General features: G+C 36.1%; 1 protein-coding gene across 1 annotated transcript in view; it reads left to right on the top strand.

The window, feature by feature from the left end:
• The window catches only part of Elapor2 (endosome-lysosome associated apoptosis and autophagy regulator family member 2), a 153,723-nt gene that overhangs the window by 117,763 nt on the left and 9,611 nt on the right, over nucleotides 1–26,349 (top strand). Inside the window, exons 9-18 of the mRNA XM_026414568.2 lie at nucleotides 4,274–4,454; nucleotides 4,961–5,089; nucleotides 11,242–11,332; nucleotides 12,139–12,241; nucleotides 13,827–13,964; nucleotides 15,437–15,700; nucleotides 16,394–16,567; nucleotides 19,565–19,754; nucleotides 21,199–21,295; nucleotides 21,939–22,040. Coding sequence (XP_026270353.2) covers nucleotides 4,274–4,454; nucleotides 4,961–5,089; nucleotides 11,242–11,332; nucleotides 12,139–12,241; nucleotides 13,827–13,964; nucleotides 15,437–15,700; nucleotides 16,394–16,567; nucleotides 19,565–19,754; nucleotides 21,199–21,295; nucleotides 21,939–22,040 — 1,469 coding nt within the window. The remainder of the gene's footprint in view (nucleotides 1–4,273; nucleotides 4,455–4,960; nucleotides 5,090–11,241; nucleotides 11,333–12,138; nucleotides 12,242–13,826; nucleotides 13,965–15,436; nucleotides 15,701–16,393; nucleotides 16,568–19,564; nucleotides 19,755–21,198; nucleotides 21,296–21,938; nucleotides 22,041–26,349) is intronic.

Raw genomic sequence — 26,349 nt, 5'->3', positions numbered from 1 at the left:
TTTTAGTCAGCTTTTTTACTATTCTGACTAAGGGACCTGGTCAGAACAACTATGGATAAAGAAAAGTTTATCTGGGAGCTCACAGTTTTCAGAGGTCTCAGTCTAAAAGTGGCTGGCTCCATTCCTTAGGGCTCAAGGTGAGCAGGGCATCATGGTGGAAGAGTGTGGTGGAGGGAAGCAGCTCACATGATGTTCAGAAAGCAGAGAGAGAGACTCCACTTGTCAGATTACAAAAAAAAATTTACCCCAAGACCATGCCCCCAATACCCATCTCCACCAGCCATACCCTACCCACCTTCAGTTATCACTCAGTTAATCCCCATCAAGGGATTAATTCACTGATTGGGTTAAGACTTTTGTAACCTAATCATTTCTTCTCTAAATCTTCATGCATTGTCTCACACATGAGCTTTTGGAGGACACCTTACACACAAACTATGTAGACATCAGTTTACATGCACAACTGTTTTACCTTTGAGTTCAGGAAGTTTGTGGATCATAAGTTGCTAGTATTTTTGAATCAATTTGCCTTGTACTTTCTTTCCTTTTTTTGTGATATCAAAGATAGCACAAATTATTGCAAATGCCAAAATATCTGTAACATAGTACTTCTGAATGATCCTGTAGAGATAAGTGTAAGAGATATTTTAAAAATAGGGTATAAATGGTTATGAGTATTTGATCTGACTTTGTTTACATAGGATTTAAGCAAGTTAAATATACCTGGAGCCTACGTTGCTTAATTAAGATGGTAGGGAAGCAATATGGTACTTCTCAGCAACCAAGGGTGTCTGAACTTGTTTAAAATAAAAAATTTAGTCTTTAAAAAATATAGAAATTTTAAAGAACAGCTTATTGAAAGAGAATTCTCACATAATGTATTTTGTCATTGGGCTGCAGTGCCTTGCCAGGGTAATTTCTCCTGCACAGGAGGGGATAAGCCTCCTGAGAAAACAGTCTGAAATAATTAGTGAAGAAATAAAAGACAGAGTGAAAGAATAGATTTAAGGCAGAGCACCTGATAGGCCTAGCCCACACAGGAGCTGGAGCTACCAATTGAAAAATGGCTTGGATGGGTTACTTAAGAGGGTATATCAAAGGCAGGGATAAGGTTTCAGGGGTGGAATCTTGCTTCATGATGTCTTGCAGTCAACAGATTGATTGGCATGTTGGCAGGTTACACCTATCTCTGAGAGCTTGTGTGGCTACAGCAGGTCACCCCATCTCTGGTGCTATGTGGGACCTGGCAGAGCTGAATAGGACTCACATGTATCTGGGCAATCTTACCAGCACGATTGCCACTGGAAGTTCCCAAATACCAGATTTTCTTATTCAGTGGGCGTCCCTGCACATTCGGTCCACACCACACATAATCCATGTAGGGCTCTTGACAGTATTTTAACCACTTAAAGTATGCAATGTGGTGTTTTTAGTATATTTATCATTATCTAATTTAAAACATTTTCTTGCCTAAAGTTCTGATGAGAACCTCCAGTTAAATCCCTGTCATTGAGGAAGATGACCACCAAGGTTGTCAAGAGCTTAGAAAGGGAAGAAGGAGATAACCCTATGGGAAAACAGAAAAGCAGCAAAGCTTTGTAGGAAAGGAATTCAGGTAGAGGCTTCCATGTAGCTAGGTAGACTGAGGACTTACTTTAAGCAGGAGTGAATGTTGAACATGATTTTGAAAGAGGAGTCAAATACAACCTGGCAGCATCTTGTGGGTCATTCAGGAGACAAATGATGAATGCCTTTAGCAACTGGAAATATCAAGGTTTGAAAGAGACAGGGAGGCCAGCATTAACTTGCTTGGCTGAGACCTCCTGTGCCAGAATAACCTGGAGCACAAGGCAGCTAGGTGAGTGGCCATGGGTAGACCCCTGTTAAAGCACATGTAATTCAGCTCTGATAAATTCAGCCAATCTATAAAGGGTTAGTACAAAGGAACATTTGAAAGAAGAAAACAGTTAGTATGGGCAAATTCAGTCTCAAAAGTTGCATGTATGTTAGTCCTCCTGGACTTGAACTTTACTTAATAAGGGAGCCAGTTTCCAATAGATTCGTGTGTGTGTGTGTGTGTGTGTGTGTGTGTATATGCATGCGTGTGCACACGCACACGCGCATTTGTGTGTGTATTTTAAATTACAGAAATATACAGGGGCATTGTACCTCTTTTGTAATCTTAATGGCAATCTGGTAAATTTTACTCTATTAGGGTTGTGATTTCACAAAAACATCTTATAATTATATATCATAGAATGAATTGTTGATTTTCACCTGCATTATAAGCCATCTGGTGTTAAGTGTCATTAATATTAATTATTGTCTTTCCTAGTCAGCTGAAGTTGAAAGCATCTGTTCCCATTAGAAACAGAGGCAGAGAATCAATCTGCCATGTGAGGCAAGGGGCTTTGTAAATAAAACTTTTGCTGCAGAGTCAAATGTAAAATTTGACTAATCAATATTTAAATGCTTAAAGGTAGTACACATTTTCTAATTTGTAAAAATTTAGTTTACTTGCATTGGAAGTTATATGGTTAGCTGACTTCTCAAAATGGATTTTTACATCTTATTATTTTTATCTTTGCCAAACTGTCACTCCTTGACTAGTTCTACTTCACCATTTACCAGTTGTACATGGCTTTTGGGTGGGTTATTTAAAAGCTATGATCTGGATTGTTTCCTCATTTCTAAATAATATACAAAGTGATTGTGTAGATTATATGGTGGTGCACAGTATCAACACCCATCCCCTGCATGTGGTTACAAACTATTCTCAACTGTATAGTAGCTCATGTTTTTATTAATGCTGAAATAAATCAGGAAATAAATGGACCAGAATTTGAAATTTATTGTTATTAAGCCAGAATTTAAAAAATCCAACCCTTGAAATGTAATGATGTTTCATTTTCTTAGAATCACTGAATTTTACATTGCCGTTCTGGAGGGAAGTTGAGAACCCATTATAGAGATAGTATGTAATTAACTTTTTTAGCTATTTAGGAAGCCCCAGCTGGAGTTGCCATTATTTTATAGATGGTAACAGAGGCCTTTGGGTGAAATGGCTGGTTAAAATTTATCATGATACAGTTATAAAGTGAATGTGAGAAAAGGGAGATACAAAAAAATATTGTTTATAATCATGTTGAGACATATAATTTTATAGCATTTTCTTAAGCATCCTTGTTCACTGGGCAATCTACTCTTCCTAATACTTGAGAATAAAATTGAGGGACCTAAGGGCTTACAATACATAATTTTCTACTAACTAGAAATAATTGTGGAAAATTGCTTTTAATTTTGATTCTTCTGGTTCAGTAGTAGACTTCCTATGGCAGAAGTTGTTTTAAAGGATTAAGAACATATTCAGCAGATTATTAGACATATGGGAGAAATGTTTAGTCTGATTTTCAAAAGCTATATTTTGTTATGAAAGAGTTTTTTTTATTTTTCTGTTTACATCAGAATATTGTTTTCCCTGGAACATATCGATTTTGTTTTAGAATAGCTAATTCATTTGATATTTCTGGTTTCAAAGTGAGACTATCAAGTTTATGATAACAGCTTTTTAGGTATGGCTGAGTTAGTTATTTTCTTATATCTTGTTTTGTGTGGGGTGAGTACAGGTGTGGAAGAGGATAAAGGATGGTGTTTAAAGGACTGTTCTCCCTGAGGGTAGAGGCTGTCTGAACCCTTAGATTCAGAACACATGAAACAGGGCCTAGAAGCTCCAGAGAAAATAATTTAGCTATAGCTAGACAGACATCAAGTTATTGAAAAAGACCCAGAGAGCAACAAATATTTGTGAACCATTAGGATTGAAATAGGAAGCCTTTTCTATTCATTTTGAAAAATGATCTTTTGCCATCACTGTGTGCAAAGTATGGTGTGATGTGCTGTGGCTAGAGGATAGGGAAAGTGCAGTGGAGGTCTCAGATGAGAAGATAAAATCACTGCATAGAAACCCACAGTTATTGAATAAGGTGAATGACTGGATAGAAGGGTAAGGACAATAATCAGGTTATCTATATTTTAAAAAGGGATTTCATCATGAGGAACTGCTGTGTATGTGGACCCTAAACTGTGTATGTAGCTTAGGGTAAAAACAATCATAAGGATTGGTCATTTCTCCACCAAACTGCTTTTTCTGTTATTTTGTCATTGATATTTTAGATTTTCTTCAGCTAGCCCTTCTATTCTGCCACTGTTTTCCCATTTCCTAGGCTCCAGTATAATGTTTTTGTGATAACGTATGCTTGCTTACTTTTTATAGACGCAGATAATGTACAAGTGGATAGAACCCAAAATCTGCAGGGAAGATCTCACCGATGCTATTAGATTGCCCCCTTCTGGAGAGAAGAAAGATTGTCCACCTTGCAACCCTGGATTTTATAACAATGGTTCATCTTCTTGTCAACCCTGCCCTCCTGGGACCTTTTCAGATGGAACAAAGGGTAGGATGTCAGCGGTCCATGAGTTGAACCTGTAGCAAAATAAACTTGTTGGACTATTGTGACCTTATTCTAAATTGTTTTTATGGAAGAATTCTTTTAAGAGACAATTTTCTTATCTTATTGAGACCAAAGTAGATAATAGCATTGTGAGACCACAATGGCTTATTTAACATATGAAGTGATCTGTTTTAATGGCATGTTGTATGACACTCTCTCAATGGAATAAGTGTAAGTTATGTGTACACATACACTGCAGAACAGTATACCACTATGCAAGCAAAAATGCCAAATATATACACATACCAACACATTCTACCCAGAATTTTTTCCAGATCACTTTTTAAAATTTACCAATTTCTAAGGAAATTGATGGACCAATCTCTCCCCTTTCCACCTCCCTCTCTGCTAATTATGGTTTTGTGATGCTTAGAGGAATGAGAAGTTGTCCAGATGCAGTTTAATTGTTTTGTTTTGTTTTTTCTTTTTGCCCCACTTGTCTTCTGTAGAATGTAGACCATGTCCAGCGGGAACGGAGCCGGCACTTGGGTTTGAATATAAATGGTGGAATGTCCTTCCTGGCAACATGAAAACTTCCTGTTTCAATGTTGGGAATTCCAAGTGTGATGGAATGAATGGTGAGTTCAGAGACACCATCTTGGCAGCAGATACCATTCTTTTATAGACTCAGCTCTTTAAAACATGCCAAATATAGGCACAAGGAACTTCAGTCTTATTCAGCTATGTGTCCATCTTCCAGGATTCACATTAAAACAGTAAATACAGGCAGATGACCTTCCTATATAAAACATAAAATGCAGCAGTTACCCCCTTTTCTGTACTTTTACTTTCTGCAGTTTCAGTTACCTGCAGTAAGCAGTGGTCTAAAAATATCAAGTGGAAAATTACAGAAATAAACAATTTGGGAGTTTTAAATTGCATGCTATTCTAAGTAGCTGATGAAGTCTCATGCCATCATGCTGTGTCCCACCCAGGATGTGAATTATTCCTTTGTCTTGTTACAGTGCTGTTCAGCTATACAGTCTGTCCACTGGTTACTTGGTAGCCATCATAGTTAACAGAGCCACTGTGCAGGTGCCACGTGTTTGTTCAAATAACTCTTTACGTAATATGGACAATTCAGGGATGCCAAAGAGAAGGTGCTGAGTAGTGATGCTGGCAGTTCAAATGTGCTTGAGAGAAGCCAGAAAGTGCTTCCTTTAGGTGAAAAGGTAAACATTCTCAACTAAGTAAGGAAAGAAAAATGTTGCATGCTGAGGTTGCTAAGATGTGAAATTGTGAAGGTAGAAAAAACTAAATTTGTTCTAGTATTGCTATTTTATTTCAAGCTGCAAAAATTACAGCTGCAGTGTATGATACGTGCTCAGTTAAGATGGAAAGGCATTAAATTATGGTGCTCAGTTTTATTCAGTTTTAGACATCCACTGGGGTTCTTGGAACATGCCCTGAGCATGTATTAGTTTTGCATTTTTTTTGGAGTCAGTTTCAAAGTAGATATTGAAGATCACCATTTATGACTATAAATACCAGTATAGAATTGCCAACATAACAAAATCTGTGTTGTTTACCCTAAAGAGGAATATGTCAACATCTCTGTCTTTGGCTCAATACTGTGCCATGGTAAAGGATTTATGATCTCAAATTCCCTTAACCATAGAGTCTGTGAGTGTGTTATTTAAATACGTATGATCCCCACTAATCAAAAACTTGAAAATGTGGCTGAGTTCTGTAGGACTGTTACTCAATATTATTGTTTCCATAGTGTTTGTTGGTTGAATGAATCACATTATCAACCTATGTATTTTTAAACTTGACACTAGAGACTGGTATTAAAAATACCAGGGCTTCACACTGAAATGCATTCTTTAATTTTATCAGTTCATTAATATTTTTTTATCAGCTTTCCTTTCTCCATATTATACTTGTTTATTATGTAAACACACATACATGCACACTCACACAAGGCACACTTTTTAAATGCATATGCTTTAAGTTAGTACCTTGCCAAATAGACACATTTGGGATGTAGGAAGTGATATGTACACATGGATAGTGAGATTGGCAAATAATATGTCTTTAAATAATATTGATTAATATTGATTACAGATGAGTGAAAGAGGGAAAGATAAGACCTTAATATATCAAATGTGAAATATTCCTCTTTTTAAACCAGTAATCCCAGTTTTAGGAATTTATCTGGGGGGGGGATATCACAATTATTATCTGGCCATGAAGGTTTATGTTCCTAAAATATGTGCTGTGATTGAATTCTAAGTATATGAAGTTAAAACCTATTGAAAAAATAAAATCAGGAGGACCAGAGTATTGAATGAACTATAAAAGGACTAAGATGTGTGTGTGTGTGTGTGTGTGTGTGTGTGTGTTGTGTATTCACTTGGTGGATGAGATTACATAGAACTTTTACATGATCTTACCAAGGCTTTACTCTAACTCTCTATGACAATATTGATTTACTTGCTTACTCTTTTACTTAGAAGGTATATTTTTTATATTTCCATTAAGTTTTAGAAATGTTAAATTATTTTAAAAGCATGAAGCTCTGTTGTACTAGTGTGTGATAACGAAATAGTAAACAGTAAAGAACACAAAGATAACAAGGTGGAGTATGTTTCTGTGCTGTCATAGCATCAACCTTGTGTGAGGAGCAGCACTCTGAGGAGGATCCAGTGAGAGGTGGATAGCCTGCCTGTGTGGGACAGTTGCTGCCCATGGTGATGGAGTTAGAATGGGTGTGGTTTGACCGACTTGACTGTGTGGCTTGGAATGCTTTGAGGCTCATCATTTTCAGTATGAATTCTGCATAGTTTTAGAACAGATATGGAGAAGTAAATTTTTGTGTATTGGAATTATGTTTAAAAGGAATTCCAATGCAGTCATTGTATGGATTCTATATAAAAATAATTTTACAATCTGGTTCAAGAATTTTTAAATCCTATTTTCCAACTCAATAGTAACTTCTGGGGATTTATACCAAGGAAACAATGTGATGTAAAGAAAGAAATCATATCAAAAGATATTAATTTTAGTATTTATAAGAGGGAAAAGAGGCAAAAACTAAAATTTCAACAATGCAAGTATGGCTAAATAAATTATGTAATAACCATCTAACATTATTAAGTTATGAAAACTAGAAGAGGAATTTTAATGAGGAAATATTTTTGATATAATGATTTGAATAGATAATGCTAAATGAAAAAAATCAGAAAATAAAATGGATTATATAGTAAGTCTTAGATGTATTAAAGAAAAGTATACAATAGAAAAATCACTGAGAGAAACACCAAAATATTGAGGATATAACTTGGGGTGGGAAGTTTCTATGAAGTATGAAATTACTTCGTTTACTTTGCTACATTTGGTAAGTGTTCCTCATGGACATATATTGCTTTCAGAATCAGAGTAACAGCAGGAGATATTGCTTGAAAAATATATCCATTTGACCCGATAATTTCTTCACTGAGATTCTTTTTAATAGAAATACCTAAGTACAGAAAAACCACCAAATGTATTCATTATATTATCATCTATACTAATTAAAGGCAAAAACAGTCTAAATGGCTAAAATGGATATGTGGTCAACATTGAATGATTTGGTAAATTGTGAAAAATCAATTTTACCTGTCTAGATCATAAAATGTTAATGTAGTTACTAACATATTGATGAAGTAAGTACACATAAAATACTTATGAAATGGTATTCATTTATAAAACCTGATATTCAAGGTTATCTGCAGTAGAGCTCAGGGGTATAAAAGCACACATGCACTGAAAGACAGTAAAAGAAACACCTCAATTGTTAATGCTGGTTGTTTCTGATAAGATTATAAGTAATTTTAGGTTTCATCTTTTAAATTTTTTGTAGCCTTAATATTTTTATAGCAAATATAAATATGGTTTTAAAAAACAAAAAATTCAAATATAAAGTGTATACAGAAAGATGGAAAGTGTGGAATTTACTTAGAAAAAACACAAAATTGCACATGTAAAAATGCACACACAGACAAAACCTGGAAGGGAATGTCTAAAAATTATAACAATTATTAGGGTGTTAGTTTAAAAGTAAATGGTTTTTAAACATTATTTTAATTTGTTTTAACTAGTTATATGTGACAGTAGAATGCATTTCTGTACTTTGATATATCATACATAGATAGAATATAATTTCTCATTTTTCTGAGTGTACATGTAACAGAATCATATTGGTCATATATACATACATACATATATACATATATACATACATACATATATACATACAGTAATAATGTATGTTTCATTCTATTATCTTTCCTATCCCCATATTCCCTCCCCTCCCCTCCCATCACTTCCCTCTGCCTAATCGAAGGTAATGCTATTCTTCCCTAGTGCCCCCTCCACACACACCTTATTGTGAATTAGCATCCGCATATTAGAGAAAACATTTGGCCTTTGGTTTTGTGGGATTGGCTTATTTCGTTTAGCATGATATTCTCCAACTCCAACTATTTACTGACAAATGCCATAATTTCACTCTTCTTTAAAACTGAGTAATATTTCAAATTTTTTAGATCATTTTAGCTGATAGTGTTCCATATAGTTGTGATGATTGCGAATGGATGAAATGACAACTACCTCACAGTAGAAGGCTAGTGCTTCCTAGGTTTCTGCCAATTTTGATCTGTCCTACTTTTCAGAGCTCTAGTTTAACATTCCTGAGTTGTGTTGTACATACAACACAGTGACCATTAGCCCCATGTGGCCATTGAATACTTGAATTGTGACTAGTTCAAATTGATGTGAACTGCAAGTATAAAATAAGCATAAGTATATTCAGTGTTTCAGTATGAAAAAAGTGAAATGTCTGCTAATTCTTTATATTAATTACATTGGATCTCTTTATTTTCTGTCGTTGGTGTCTTTCTTGCTTAAATTGGTATGGGCATATTAGTTCCCCAGGGAACTTCCCAACAGAGTCCCCTGTCTGGATGGCTTAAAACAACAGAATTGTATTCTCAATATTTTGGAGGCTACACATCAAAGTTTTACTGGGTGATGTTCTCTGAAGCCTGGAGGGGAAGATCCCTTCTTGCCTTTTCCAGCTCCTGACCCCCCAGGTGCTCTTTGGCTATGGCAGTTTAATTTAACTCTGACCTCTCTTCTTCACCTGGCCCTCCTCCTTCTCTGTGTATGTCTGCGTCTTCACTTGGTGTTGTCCCCTGTGTGTCTGTTTGTCCTTATTTCCCTCTTCTCTTGAGGACCAGCTGTTTTGGCCCATCATAACGACTTCATCTTAACTTTGTTTCAGCTGCCAAGCCTCTATTTCCAAATAAGGTCCTGTTCACAGGTATTGAGAGTTAGGATTCCAACAAATCTTTTCTGTGATTCAAACCATAGTAATAAATGATCTGTTTGACCTACTGTTTGGCTAGAGTTTCCCTGAGAGTAGTAGCAGAGTTCTCACAAGGTAGTGCCCCAAACTATACTGACAGTGGGATCAGTTGGAATTCCAAAGAAAGAAGCTCTAAATATTAGGATGATCGGTCCAAAGCACTTTTTAGGGAAACTTACATACTGAGTGTTACAACATAACTTCCCAAAGGCACAGTGAGTTTGGAAGGTTCTACCTAGGTTTTTCTACACTGAGGGTTAGGACAGAGTTTACAGGAGGGTTTGAGGAACTTGGCTTAGGGACAGGGCTGGTTTATTTCAGAGTTTTGAGCAACAGTGTAAACACTGTATCAGTGCTTGGGAATCGTCACCACCTCTGGATTGGGTTCAAGCTTGCTGGAAAAACATGCATCTGGCCAGGTCATGGGATAGTCAAGGAATTCTGTATTTCTTGGTCAGTTCAGAGAGAACATGGAAAACCTGGAGGACTCTACAATAAGCAATATCGAAACACAAGAGATGTTTCCTCTCAGTTATAGTAATCCCTTCCAAATACTGTTCTCTTGATATGTCTTTTAATCCTTCCTTTTCTTTGTCCTTTCCTGCTCTTCTGTCCTTCTTCGTGGCATTTCTGAATGTTAGGAGGCATTCTTAGGAAGCATTTGTGAAGTCTTCCTTTTCACCCTCACCATACAATAGCAGTAAACCTAAAAGCCTCTCATATTATCTCCACTGCAGCCATGGGTATCTCTTCCACTGGACCAGTTTGTTTTATGGTTATTTAACTCTTAGCATTAGGAGTTGATTTGCTTTTTTTTTTTTTCTTTTAACCACCTGAACCTTTAGATAGCAGAACAATGAGCACTTAGAAACAGTAGATTAGTATATATTATTTAAAAGACTAGCTTGATTGAGGTCTATTTAACATGCTACCTTTCTATAACTGTTGATTATGTGTTTCAAAAACTACTGAATCACCAATCTAGCACTAATATAAATCCTTAGTTTCTTTCTCCTACTTCTTGAAGTAGTGATTATTGACATTGATTACTATAGACTAGGATTTTCTATCTCAGTGTATTAGAATGAATAAAGACTGTTTAGTTTTTTTTAAAATCATGCTTCAGTGAGAAAACTATTGTTGGTTTTACCATTAGATAATTTTATGCAGAACAGTACATTCATAAAATCTTTATTGGTATCTACAAGTTTCCCTATGTATGCAATTTACAATTGACTTAAAAACAGGTAATTCTTTTGGAGTATTTCTAACTTTGAACATAAACACTAATTCCCTTGTAACTTTTACCTTAAATAAAATGATTTTTGAGTATCATTAATGGAATTTTTACTAATAAAAATGGCTTTTTTAAATTCACAGGTTGGGAGGTGGCTGGAGATCATATCCAGAGTGGAGCTGGAGGTTCTGATAATGATTACCTGATCTTAAACTTGCATATTCCAGGATTTAAGTAAGGAAAACCAATTCTGATTCCTTTCTGTAAGAATCTTCACACCTGCTTCCCTCTAGAAATATGGCTGCCATTATTGCATATATTAGTATTGCAAATTTTAGTAAAAATAAGCTGTCACAGAATTATGTATTAAATTTAGGAATATCTATAGAATCAGTGACTGAGAAACTACAAATGTTTAGTTGTGTGTTGCTGGAGTGAAGCTAAAAATGTTTAGAATAATACATCAAAAGCTTCCATTATTCTTGGATGCTTAATGAAGAGTCTTAGCCTAAATTGTTTGCAGGAATATTTTTTGGTTTATTTATTTATTTTCTCAGTTCTACCTGTAAAGGAAGATGTTACAAATTGATTAATCTCATTTTGCTTTAGTCCCCCTTGTTGAGATTTCCCTGTAGAGGTCTTTATTTTTTTAAATAATTTTTTATACCTTTACTTTGTTTATTGATTTTTATGTGGTGCTGAGGATTGAACCCAGGGCCTCTCACATGCTAGGTGAGCGCTGTACCGCTGAGCCACAATCCCAGCCCTAAGAGGTCTTTATTCTTGCTTTAGGATCAGTGGGAGCATAGACAGCAGGAGATGCAGGCATATTTTCATGGCTGCGTAGACTTCACCTTAGAACAAGGTGGGTGGACTTGCAGAATCTGAGTGAGGAAGAAGTTGTGCTTTGGAGGAAGCTATAGAATAGGGAAAGAGAAGAACTACGTAGTTTTCAACTTAACAGGAAAAGTTGCTTAATTTTGTTGTAAAATTATATTTAGGACATAATGTAAATATTGCAATTTTAATCTGTCAAATAGACCACCAACATCTATGACTGGAGCCACAGGTTCTGAACTAGGAAGAATAACCTTTGTCTTTGAGACCCTCTGTTCGGCGGACTGTGTCCTGTACTTCATGGTGGTAAGTCGAAGAGAAGCTTTCAAAGGCAGATTTTAGAATTTATCATTCATTCTTTCAAGTATGAATTTCCTTATGCAAGTTGGAATGAGAATCCTATTGTTCTGGATATTATTAGAAGTTTCTAGAAAACATTTAAACATGTTTAAAGAAGTCATTAAGAATTGTGCAAAATAGAAATGAATTACAGTAGATGGGGTAGAGAGAGAAGAGGGGAGGGGAGGGGAGGGAAGGGGCGATAGTAGAGGACAGGAAAGGCAGCAGAATACAACAGACACTAGTATGGCAATATGTAAATTAGTGGATGTGTAACTGATGTGATTCTGCAATCTGTATAGGGGGTAAAGATGGGAGTTCATAACCCACTTGAATCCAATTGTGAAATATGATATGTCAAGAACTATGTAATGTTTTGAACAACCAACAATAAAATTTTTTTTAAAAAGTAATATATGAAAAAAAAGAAAACATTTATTCCTCCTGGGGAGAAATAAGTGAAGAGGCCCAGGTGACTGATAAAGTCCAGGGAATATTAACCTGTAGAAAATTCCTTTGTAAAAATATGCACCAGCAGAATGAAAATTCTCCCTTAATTACCAGTCAGCAATTTAAATTCTTAGGAAGGAGAAGTGTATTAATAAGTAAGAGCAGAAAATAATGAAGGTGTGGAGCACTGGGAAAAAAGAAAATTTTTCTTATTAAATTTAACACATTTAGAAAAAGGACTTTATTATCCACATGTCATAATTTTGCCTGTTTCTTTTCTTACTCCCAGCTTGAGAAAAGTAACAATTCAAAACTCACCAAGACCTCAAATAGATTTTAGGAAATTGCTGGCTAAGATTTTAACATTACTTTTTTGGGGCAGTACTGGCAATTAAACACAGGAGCATGTAACCACTGAACAACACCCTCAGTGATTTTCATTTTTTTTATTTTGAGGTAGGGTCTTGCTAAATTGCCAAGGATGATCTCATTTGCAAGCCTCCTGCCTCAGCCTCTCAAGTTGTGGGATTACATCTGTGCATCATGGCATCTGGCTTAACAGTACATTTAAATAGTGACTTCATAGATCTGCTCTGTTTTTGTTTGTGCTTTTCCTCAGCAACCCTTTATTAACTAGTTAATAATCATTAACGACTTCCCCCATGATATGCAAGATATGTGGAGATTTGAATGTTTTGTGATTATTAGCTACTTAAATGGAGACTAATTTATTCTGAAAAAAATATTGATTTTATAGCAGTAAAATAAATTATGGATGATCTTCAATACATCATCTATTTACCACAAATAACCAATAGGTCTTCAGTTATTCTGGTGCTATTCCTTTATTTCTATAATCTGTTAGATGGTGCCTTGCTGAAATTCAAACTATTGTCTTTCAACTAGACTGTCAATAATCTCCTACTTTGCTGTTATGTCTATCATCTATGCTGCTGTCAAAATTAAAATGCAAATTTCCAGGCCCTATTCTAGACTTACAGGAGCTCTGTGGAAGAGACATAGCAGTCTATATTTGTAAGGTATATTATATGTCTATTAATACTGAGTTTGTGCTTTATTTTATATTTTTCCACTCTTTTAGGATATTAATAGAAAAAGTACCAATGTGGTAGAATCATGGGGTGGAACCAAAGAAAAACAAGCATACACCCACATCATCTTCAAGAATGCCACATTTACATTTACATGGGCATTCCAGAGAACTAATCAAGGTCAAGATGTAAGTTCCAAACACTCTTTTTTAAAAAAACATAAAGATGGTGCCCCCTTGTGGAGATGTACACAAAGAGATCACGCAAATATGGATGAAAAAGACTTAGATTTTTATTCATGTGGAATCAGTTATCTGGCTAAGTAATGGATTGGTGTAAAAATGGGTAACTTATTTTATCTTTTGAGAGTAAGAAAGTCTGAAATGTAATAACAATATTTCTTTGAATTATTATGAATTCTGAACTAATTATAGTTGCTTAAAGCTTAAGAGAAAATCTAATTTTGTAGCTATTTAAAACTTGTCTCTATTAAAGCTTTCTGAGATTTTGAGAAGGTTGGTAACTGTCTTCTTTGTCTGAATTATCTGGTGCTGTTTGATTTTTCTATGATGTTATCTCTTAGGGAATGTGTCAGTACATACAATTGGGTTAACACACAAGATCATTTCCTTTTTTGTATCTTTCTGGCTAGATAGACCTCATTCCCCGCTGCCCTAAGTAAATTCCATTGTGTGTTTTGATGGTAGTAGCATTGTTATTTTTGGGGGTCTTCATACATATGACCTTAGCAGGATGAGAACAAGGTGAATATCTTGTTCAGAAATGGCCTTAATGCTATGGCGGCAAATTAGTGCATTTTCTGTCTTCCCTTGAGGCTTCCAGTGGGGAACCTATTCTCCAGATTTTACCTGATTCCACTTGTTCTTCAGGAGGGTTCAGATCACCGTCTTGTGGGTCATGAACATGTGATGGGATCTTACTTCTTCACTTCTTTGCTATCTTTGCCCAGGTTCCCCCCCACACACACAAAAAAAAAAGAAAAAAAAAGCCATTTGGATAAACATTATTCTACTAGAGCTAAGTTCACTGCTTGATGAAAACCAGACCTTAATTAACCCAATATCACAAGAAGGAAAATATAGTAAGATCCAGGATCTTGCTCCCTATTTCATATCCTTTCAGCAGAAATAAATATACCTGTATGAGAAAAAACACTAGAGAAGAGAAGGAAAGCTGAAAGGAGTGATGTGATTTTATCAGTATTACACAGCTAGTGTCTGAGTGGGGACAAGAGGTCCTAATCTTCCAGGATTTTCTGTTCCCTAGTCTATTGGTTTTCTACCCCACCTCAGTGTGTCACTAGATTTAGACTTAGCTCTGAATAAACAATGATGAGAGAAAAGTTGTTCCTTTGCTAAAGTTCAGCAGTTCTTCCAAACATAAAAGTCTATAAATATGCTCGAGTTTATACCAAATACAACATATCTCATGTCAATTGTGGTGAGACTCCAAGTTTCCAAATTCAAGATTTAGGATTTTTTAAAAGAAGAACCAAATAAGAGTGATATTAATTCATCAATTACAAACTATTAGGTTGGAACACTCTACTTAGTTGTTTTGGTGATATCAACATAAAATGTAATCTAGTTGTACAACTAAGCTCCAAGGCAGAAGTCATTACTTTCTGCTTTCTTTTTAGAATAGACGGTTCATCAATGACATGGTGAAGATCTATTCTATCATAGCCACTAATGCAGTTGATGGGGTGGCGTCTTCATGCCGTGCCTGTGCCCTTGGTTCTGAACAGTCGGGCTCATCGTGTGTCCCCTGCCCCCCAGGCCACTACATTGAGAAAGAAACCAACCAGTGCAAGGAGTGTCCACCTGACACCTACCTGTCCATACATCAGGTCTATGGCAAGGAGGCTTGTATTCCCTGTGGGCCTGGGAGTAAAAGCACTCAGGTAAGTAGGCTGTGTTTCGGTTATTCTCAGAGAAGCATATTTTAATAGGTCAACTCAAGCATTCCCCTTAATGTTTCTCTAGAAGTTATAACGTTGCTATTTATTCTGGGAAAAAAAGAGGTTTTTAATTCCCTTTCCTGTTTGCTCTCTTTTTATGTTTAGGCAGCACTGAATGCGTGCTATGAATGGGCTGGTTACTAAGAACTTAAAATGTTAAGCAAAGAACTCAAATAAGAAATGTTTTCCAAAAAATGTTAGAATTGATTTCTTATGCATTATTAAGGTAGAGCACATAAAATACTTTTGTAGGTTGGCTGTAGGAATTATCTGAGATGTAGAAAGTGTATCTTACAACATTTAAAGTACAGGTTAATGTTATATTACAGATGGAAGTGAAAGTAGTTTTAAATTGGCATAACAGGAAATTTTTACTATTTCTTAAAGTACCTTCCTATAAGAAACTTATTTAAGAATAACTTTACTCTGACTTTAAAAGAATCTGAGGCCTCTAAACTCTGCCTAAAAAAATTTACAATGTAGAAATTTTCTGTATTAGGATGGTAAAATATAACAAAGACAAAATTACTGAAATAGTTTTTATACCTAGAACTTTTAAGGACACATTTTTAGTAGTAGTTAATACTTTCTTTATTTCAATATTGTTTCTTTGTGTCTTGTTCTCTTTAAATAAAGGATCACTCAGTTTGCTATAGCGACTGCTTTTTCTACCATGAAAAAGAAAATCAAAGTTTGCATTATGACTTCAGCAACCTCAGCAGCGTGGGTTCCTTAATGAATGGGCCCAGCTTCACCTCCAAAGGAACAAAATATTTCCATTTCTTCAATATCAGTTTATGTGGGCATGAGGTGAGTTTTAGATATCAAGAAGAGACAGAGCTGTATACTAGCTCTGATTAAGTTGATATTTTCTGTGTTGGTAAACCAGTAAAATCTCCCTGGGAACTAAAAACCAATGTCAGGAACTGAGCTTTGATTGCTTAAATCCTCTGTTCCTTCTTATCATATTTACAGCTTTCTTTACCAGGGTTGACATCATTTGGTTCTCTGTCCATCAAAGCATTATTCAGTTAGCTGAACCCCAAGACTTGGAGCTGTGGTGTAGTGCATTGAAAGTTTTCTTTTTCTTTTTCCTGATAAAATTGGGCGAGGCTTATTAAACCCCATCTATTTTTTCAGGCAAGCAATTATTATTTGAGAGTTTTATTCTTGCTTATTGTATTATGGTTCTCCAGAAACACAGGAAAAAAATTATATGAGAAAGGATTTATTGGGGGAATTGGCTAATGGGGTTATAGAGGCCAAGAAATCCCATGACAAGCTATGTCTAAGTTGGAGACCCTGGGATACTGGCAGCATGTCTGAGTCCTAGTCCAAAACGTTCAAAACCAGAATGCCAGTTGTATCATTCTCAATTGAAACTGAAGGCCTGAGAACCCCAGAGGTGAGTGGGTGGTGAGAGTAGGGCTGCTGATGTGATCCCTGGAGTCCCAAAGCCAGGGAGCCTGAAATTCCAATGTCCTGGGCAGGAGAAGTGGAGAGTCCCAGTTCCAGAAGTGAGAAGAAATCCTTTCCTTCTGCCTTTTTGTTCTATCTGGATCCCCAGCTAATTTAGTGGTGCCCGCTTGCCTTGAAGTGCATCTTCCCAGTCAGTCCACTGGCTTACACACCAGTCTCCTCCAGCAACACCCTCAAAAACACCTGCAGAATTAATGCTTTGCCAGTTCTCCAGGCTTTCCTTCAGCCAGCCAGTCAAGTTAACAAATCAACCAGCATACTTATATTGTCAGTTTGATGTCTTCAGAAGAAAAATGATTGTAAGAGGAAGTTTTACAAAATAAAAAGGAGATATGCAGGGACAAATATCAATTGATAAGATAGCCTTTGCTAATAATGGAATTTTATTTTTGTCAGAGGAAGCAGAAACTTAAGTGATACTTTTTTTTTTAGTGGATCTATATGTCCAATATTTTTATGGACATATGAAGTTGGTGCTGGGAAGAATGTATATGTATATACCATCAACAAATTTGAGAATATAATAAGGCATTTCCTCCATGCCTCTTTCTATAGTAACTTCTAAATATTTTCTTCATTATGAAATGCTGTATCAAACTTGTTAAAAGGAAATAGAGATCTGATGAACACAGAAGTTAAAAAAAACAACAGATCTATACACTTTACATGATGTATATTTATCCTTTCTTGACTTTACATGGAGAGATCCAACATACTTACTATATGGGTTAGTCACCCAGTCTATTCAGTAAATTTATATTAAATACATATTGTATGTCAGATATTATATGAGGCACAGAATGAGATTAATTCCATTATCTAGCACACTTCCTAGTTTTATCCTACTGTCTCTTCTTCCATCTTCTCTCTTTTTTTTTTCTTTTTTGGGGGTGGGGAGTGGGTTCAAGGGATTGAGTTTAGGGGCTCTTGACCACTGAGACACATTCCCAGCCCTATTTTGTATTTTATTTAATGACAGGGTCTCACTGAGTCACTTAGCACCTCACTTTTGCTGAGCCTGACTTTAAACTCGCCGTCCTCCTGCCTCAGTCTCCCAAGCTGCTGGGATTATAAGCATGCATCACTGTGCCTGGCTCTTTTTATTCTCACTCATTTTATTTTAGTCTTTCCTTTGTTTTCCCTTTCTTTCCTCAGTACGTTCTCTCTGCTCTTTTCCATTATTTTGCCTTAGCTTCAACAATTTAAGATTAGCAAAAAATATATAGAATCCTTATTGGAGTGAGAAGAACTTGTAGAGGGAGAAAAGTTTATATGTCGTGATTGCAAATTGCATTAGGAAAGAAAATTCTGTATACTTTATGTCTTTATTTTATTTTATTTTACTTTATTTTGGGGGGTACCAGGGATTGAACTCAGGGACAGTTGAGCACTGAGTCACATCCCTAGCCCTATTTTGTATTTCATTAGAGACAGGGTCTCATTGAGTTGCTTAGCGCCTGGCTAAAGTGCTGAGGCTGGCTTTGAACTTGCGATCCTCCTGCCTCCTCCTTCCGAGCTGCTGGGATTACAGACTTGTGCCACCATATCCAGCTCTACTTTATGTCTTTCTGTGCACAGTCTATATATCTAAGATAAATGAGATAGTTTTCCTATTTTCTTTTTATATTTCTTTCTGGAAATTATGGAGCAAGCTACAGTTCTTTGCATTGGGACAGCAGTATATTTAAATATACTATGTTTAAATCATCTTTCAATTTTTACAAATAAATTTTGCATTTTAGCTAATGTCTAAATAATTTTAAAAATTAACCTCTTATATTGTCTTCATTTTATAGTTAAACAGATTCACATCACTGGATCTAAGAGTAGGTGAATAAAGATACTTGCAGTAGGTGAATAAAGATACTGTTTAGAATTTGGATGTGCTGGATTTTTGCTGCAATATGACTTTTAGGCTTTCTTTTTCAGCTTTTATATTATCTTTATGCCACACTCAGGCCTGTGAAGGAGAAGGCAAGGCAAGCCTTTTTCCTTGGCATTAAAACCTTTACCAGCAGTTTGTTGGTCTCTTTGCATTCCTTCATATCCTGTGAACTGGACTCTCATAGATGACTTAGTTATATGGCTTCCATCCAACATGAATGAAGAACAGTAGAGCTTGAATAACTGGAGTGGCTCTCAACCTGGGATGAACATTTGCATTGCCTTGAGAGCTGTTAAAAACACTAATGCCTGGGCTTTACCCCAGATCCCTTAAGTCAGAATCTCTGTGATGAAGAGAGAGCCATACTCTCCTAGAGCTCGGCTAACTGAGATTCAGTTTAGAGACTGACTTTTAGTAAAACCTCTTGCGACTTTGTTTCCTAGGGGAAGAAGATGGCTCTCTGTACTAATAACATATCGGATTTTACAGTAAAGGAAATGGTGGCAGGATCAGATGATTACACCAACTTGGTAGGGGCTTTTGTGTGCCAGTCAACAATTATCCCTTCTGAAAGTAAGGGTTTCCGAGCAGCCTTGTCATCCCAGTCCATCATTCTGGCAGACACATTTTTAGGTAAGTTCCCTATGGTTAATATATGCATGAATACATTTATTCTAAAATTATGGTAATGGTAATTTGTTATGGCACTGGTGATTACCACAGAAGATTAAGACAAACAGGTAACTCTAAATCATTATTTTGTAAAATGATTTAAAAGCTTGTGTGGGGGATCTGATCAACCTCCGAGACTACAAGATTCTGAATTTACATATTAACTCATATGATAAATCATGTTCTATGCCTTTCATCCGATTCTCTAAGAGTTTAAAAAGCAAAATAATTTTTAAAATGAAAGTAAACAAAACAAAAAACCAAAGCAAGAACTGTAGACAAACATAATCTAAATCTAAATTATAGTATATGCCACTAATATACATAATCTTTTCTGAGATCCAAAGTAAACTGGTAGCAAATGTGAGGTGCTGAGTTTCTCCCCATGTGCTCCAGGTGTCTGGGTCCTGAAAGCTATAGGGACGTTTTTAGAAGAAACCAGATTTATAAGTAGTGATTCTTAGGAATCAAGTTCATTGAACTTGATTGAACCTCTGGGGTGAGGGTTTGGAATCCAGCAAGTGCCATGAGTGGTTGTGATGTACAGCGATATTTGAGAATCCGTGCTCTCTTCTTCATAGGCATGCAGCTTCAGATTCCAGGTCAAGGCCCATCACTTGGCTTGCACTCATCACCAGAACTCTGTTAGAAGCAAAGATGCTGTTAATGCTGGCATTTCAGTTCTATCATCATTTTTCTTGCCTCTTATTAAAAAGTCTTGCTTTTCTGCTTATTAGATCAAGAACATTTTAGAGTTATTTTCTGGAAGTTATTAGTGTTCACATATGTATATATAATATGTATGTATTACAAATATATTTTACACATGTATATATTGAAGTGTATGTATTTTGAAATGGCATATGTCTTTCTGTGCTATCCAGACTGGTCTTGAACTCCTGGGCTCAAGTGATCTTCCTGCCTCATTCTCTTGAGTAGCTGTGACTACAGATGTGCATGCTGCAGCAGGCTGGGCACAGAAAATTTACTTTGTCAAATATGTGTATATTGAACCATGATCAAGAAGCTATATTAGCAAAATAGCCTAGCATATTGACAAAACTCACCAGAGGATAACAATTTTAAAAAGTAGATTTTGAACTATTAGAACTAGAAAGTACTTTAGAGAGTATCTAGGTTACTTCATGCATTCAACAGATCCAAAAATAAGACCTAGGGAAGTTAAGTAACTTAAGTTAAATTGCAAGGCCAGGGAGTAGGATTTTTTCTCTTTTGGAGTGTTTGGGAAGTTCCTTATTTTTACCAGGAATGCATTAATTTAATGCAGTATTTCTGGTGAAATGACAGTTATCAAAGTAAAGCTATTTGCTATTCAGATGTACAGAAATTAAATAAACCTAGTTTTCCCATATTGCTTAATAGTTTCTTTTTTAATGTCATCTAGGCGTAACAGTTGAAACCACATTGCAAAACATTAATATAAAAGAAGACATGTTCCCAGTTTCACCAAGCCAAATACCAGATGTGCATTTCTTTTATAAGTAAGTGAAGATACTGCTTTCCTTGACTATTCTTTATCAAAAGGAACGCATATATATCTCTATATATGGATTTTATTTCCCATTCTCTATTGTTAAGTTCCTGGGAAGATATATAATATCACCTCTGGGTGCCTAGCATGGTAGCTTGAATTGAACAGATAATAAAAAAAAAACTGATCATTACGTGACTTAGTAAAAAGAAGGAAACTTGGAATATTTAAAAAGTCTTATGTGATTTCTCTCAAATACACACACACACACACAAATGTATATATTATGTGTATACATGCACACATATGCACTTTTAAATTAGTCAATAAGGACACTCTAGTTCATTGTCTAGGTAGTAATTCTAATTCACACATCAAAACATCAGCCTAAGTAGGTCTGAACCCTGTTCCCTTTAAGAACATTTTGATTACAATTTGATTAAAATTCTATAGCTTTACCAAACACCTTGATTATAGCTTTGTCACTTTACCTGGGAAAGTTATCAACTTTGCATAGTCAAAATAAGTGACCTGAATTTGTATTCTAAATTAGCAAACTTTAATACATTTTTCTTCTTCATAGAGCATGAGAATGATTATACACATGATCTGTATCACCTCTGTTTTTTAAAATACTATTTGCCTCATAATAGGTCTTCCACAACTACAACGTCCTGTATTAATGGCCGATCAACTGCTGTGAAAATGAGGTGTAATCCTACTAAACCTGGAGCGGGCGTGATTTCAGTCCCCAGGTATTCTTATTTATATGTGATTGTTCCACATTTGTATTTTATAATACACATAATAGATATATACATACTTATTTTTAGAGGCAAAACCTAGAATATTATTTTAAAACATTATTTATGGAAATAAAGCAGAAAGAGAACAAAGGTATCTGTAGGTTTTTGTTGAGGGATATACTAAGCATGGGTGAAGAAGAAAGAATAGGTACCTGGTCAATATCAATATTTCCCTATCTCCTTAATGACATATCCTTATTCCATTTGCCTTGAATATCTAATTCTTTTGAAAGTTATTTAGGTACAATTAATTACACTGTATACTTGTATTTATTCTTAGTGTTTCATCTAAATTTCCTTGAGAGCTGGATTTAGTACAAGATTAACAACTAACTAGTTGGGTGATCTTGATTAAGTAATCTAACCTCCGAGTTATAGTTTCTTTCTCTGAAAGAGGATGGGACCAAGGTGGAGAGTTTGTAAGATTCATTTACAGCTCCTCAGACTTCTGTTTAATGATAGGGGAATCACTGGTGAGTCTGGCCTACAGGATAAAATACAGTTCATTTCCCTGACTGACTGGCATTGAGGTAGCAGCACTTCACAGTCTAGAGATATGATTATACAGTTCACTTTGTGCGGGCACAGTAGGGGAGCATAAGCAATTTCCTGGGTTTAGAAAACTGTCAACTTAAGTAAAGGCTGCTTTCATGGTGTCTATTGATTTTTATTTTTCACATTTATTGTTCAGTGTTTAGATTATTTTTCACATGTTTTGTTTAGTATATAGATTATTTCTAATCTTATTGTATTAAGGTATCTTTGGATCGCAGTTCAACTTGCAGATTTTTCTCCATTAAACTGCAAAGTCATGTATTTTGAAAAAGAAAATGATTGATTTTTTTTGATAATTTCATAATAACCCCTGAGAAATTTTAGCTATTTTGTTTATGTCACATCAGGATAGGAAATTAGTAGTCTAAGCATTGCTTCATTTTGTGTATCCTAAAAATAACTATAGTGGAAACACATTGTTTTTAGTTTCTTTTGGGGTATAAAGGCATACCAGCATTCACATCTCACCAACTGCATCTCTCTGGTTTTCACAGACCTACAAATTAATTATTCTTTTCACCTATTCAAGGTGATAGAAGAACGTGATGAGAGGAGTATAAAAGGTAATAAATGACAGAAAAAGGAGCAGGGAGAGACAGATGCTCTGTAGGCCCAGATGATCCTTCTGCAGCCTCTAAGCCAGAGTCCAGGCAGCAAACCACACTGTCTTTATGAAAAGATGTGTTCAGAGGGTACAGTGATAAAAGCTCAAGTCTTTGATCATTCTCTGATAGTCTGCCAGAGAGCCTAGAGTTCAGGTGCTCCTTCTATTTACTGTAGCACATCTGAGGTCCCTTTTGGACCCTGCAACTAACCTCTTGAGGGCTATCCTCTGGGAGCCTAATTGGATGGCTTCTGAAGCCTCTGCTAGGTCTTTGATTCAAACAAATCATGCTCCTAAAGGATAGTTCTCACCTTAAGAGAATTTATTACTCTGACTCTGCTAAGGTACGTCTTGATGTTTTAATGCAATAACAAAAATAGTCTCAAAGGGTTAAATGATGGCATCTAGAAACTGAACTTTTCCTTGAGAGGAGAAAACCAGTTAAGTTTCTTTTCTCACCTCTGGCAATCTTTGCCACTTAGGTAACTTAACTGTCTTTGCCAGGGTTTTTCAATATCATCTGCAACAGAATACCTTAGGGTCTCTATTTTTAAAACTGATTTCTAGAACTTACAGAATGTCTGGAGGTTAACACAGGAATATTTTTAAAAACGCAAGGTGATTATGTTGCATATTAAAATTTGAGAATAATTTATCTTAACTTACATTTTTAGATATGGCTTTTTTCCCCCCAGAGACAGAGTTTTGCTTCTTGGTTTTGTGAAAAACTGATTTAAAATGCCATGGTCTTCAGAGTAGAGTAGAGTCTTCACCGTATCTTGAGAGCTCTTTGTCTGAAGTTGTGATGCATCCTGATGTGTACAGACCATTCCTCTAGGGAACTGCTTAAATCCCACAGTCTAAATGTGCTGACCTCTAGTTTTTCCTTGAATCTATTTCCCATCAGGGCACAAGGGGGAGCTCAGGGACCAGAATATGAGAAACAGCAGCTTATCCTGAAATAATTGAATTTCTTTCTTCCTTTCTTTCTTTCTTTCTTTCTTTTTTTTTTCTTTTTTTTTCTTTTTCTTTTTTTTTTTTTTTTTAGCTTCAGGGCTGAATAAAGATTTCCTACAAACAGGTTTCTCAGGCTGCTTTTTAAGAGATTTTATTTTGCACTTTTTTTTTTTTTAAGCTTTAAGATCTCCAGGGAAGATTGAGAGATGCTAACTAGACCCCAGTCCTTGAGAAGCCTACTGTACTGACTAAGAAGTCTCAGAGGGAGACCTTGGTAGCTTGAAAATGATGCCATCCCCAGGAATTCTCCTTCTTGGCCAAGAATACTGGCAAATCAAAGGATATTAACAGTAATAATGTTGGTTGAGATTTTGAATCTCAGTGGCCTAGGAAACTGTTGAAAGACCCTCAGCCCTTGAAAAGTGAAAATGTCTTAATGTGGGGTGGAGAGAAAGGGAAATGGGGGTTCACTCTGGGTGAGAAAAAGGGAATGGGTGTTTTTTCTGTGTGGCACGTGAACTTCACAGGAGCAGCAAGTCATCTGGGCTGCCTACTCTTGTGCAATTGAAAACACCAACCTGTCTGTTTTGTCTGGCAAATGTATTTGGTTTCTAATTCCACAAAGTTTGTGGAGGGTGTGAGACATTTTAGTTGAAAATTTAGCAGCCTGGAGTCTGCCTTGTACAATCTGACAGTTGGAATGGACTTTTGAGTTTTTGTAGTGAAGTTTGCTCCTTGGGTAGAGAATATATTACCTACATAATAGACTATAAAGATCCCTAGATGAACCTCCAAGCTTCCTAAATAGATGTCTCTCCAGGCTTTCTAAACCTAAGTTATGATCTGAGGTGCATGGAGAAACCAAAGCTTCCTTTTTCATTAGGAGTAATGCAGACTTAAGTGTGTGTCCAAAGGACTCATGAGTCCTGGGGATGTGGTTCAGTATAAAGTGCTTACCTGGCTAGCAAGTGGCCCTGGGTTTCATCCCCTGTACTACAAACAGACAAACAAACAAACAAAACATCCTATTCACAAAATCATGAGAAATTATTGGAAGGTGAAAAGGTTATATTGTTGCAGGAAACACACTGGTTGAGAAGCAGCAAGCAGTCCTCGGAGGGAACTCCAAACTATTTTATTGTGGAGGGCCCAGAGGAAAACAAAACTCCAAATTCTGAGCCCCATCCACAGTTTCTCACAACATTGATAGGTTATTTGGCATCATTTAGACCCATCCTATCCCTAGGGCTTTTTTCCTCTTTAAAAAAAAAAAAATTCCTACTCTATGGGTCTAAAGGCCTTGTATAGGGTCTTTAACATAAAGCATGCTCACAGAAACAGATAAGAAGAAAGGGGTCTTTTCACAGGCATCTGTTACATTGCAAGAAGGAGTAGTCAGACTCCTAGGGCATTTATTTACAATGCAAAAAGGTAGGGTCCCATGGTTAATTAGGCTTCCTGGAGAAAGGCTGAAAGAGGGGAGGAGAACTGACCCTTTCTCCAGGCATTGGTTTCTTACCATAATGTTTTTATAATTTCATTTCACAACCAGGTTTGGTTTTGCCATCACAATATGAAGTCCTTCTTAGAAAGCAGGCTGTGGGAACCATTTTTACTCTCATAATAGATCTGCCATAGTGTCAATGAGATCCTTGAGTCAAACCCATTTCACTTCACAGAGCAGGAAACAAGGCCCCAGGTTGTGTGGCTAAGAAGTGGCATAGTCACGATGCAGTGATCTCCGGACTGCCTCTCTGGTTCTTGTCACTCCATGTTCTTTCATCTTGCCATTTCCCTTCCACTTCCTTATAGGCAGAGATTTGCATAGAATCCCACTAAGCAAAGAGGCATGTGGCATATTTATCAACTGATGTACGAGATATTGGTACCTTTTTATAATAAGGTTGTTAAAGCATCATCCTGATCTCTTTCCTTCCCTTCATCCCTCCCAATTTATGACTTTGTTTAGCTGCTTGAGTAGCTTAAAAATTAGTCTAAAATTGTTTTTCAAAATATTTCTCAAATCCCAAATCCATCTTAATTTTCAGTGTGGTCTCTGGGGCTATTGTACCTCATGAAAGGGCTGCTTCACAGTTCTATTCAGAGGTGGGGCACTGCAGAGGTGTGTTTCACAGGTTCTAA

This window comes from Urocitellus parryii, chromosome 3 (genome assembly GCF_045843805.1).
Source record: "Urocitellus parryii isolate mUroPar1 chromosome 3, mUroPar1.hap1, whole genome shotgun sequence".
Classification (NCBI taxonomy): Eukaryota; Metazoa; Chordata; class Mammalia; order Rodentia; family Sciuridae; genus Urocitellus; species Urocitellus parryii.
Note: the sequence above shows the minus strand (reverse complement) of the source record. Positions and strands in the feature narration are given on the sequence as shown.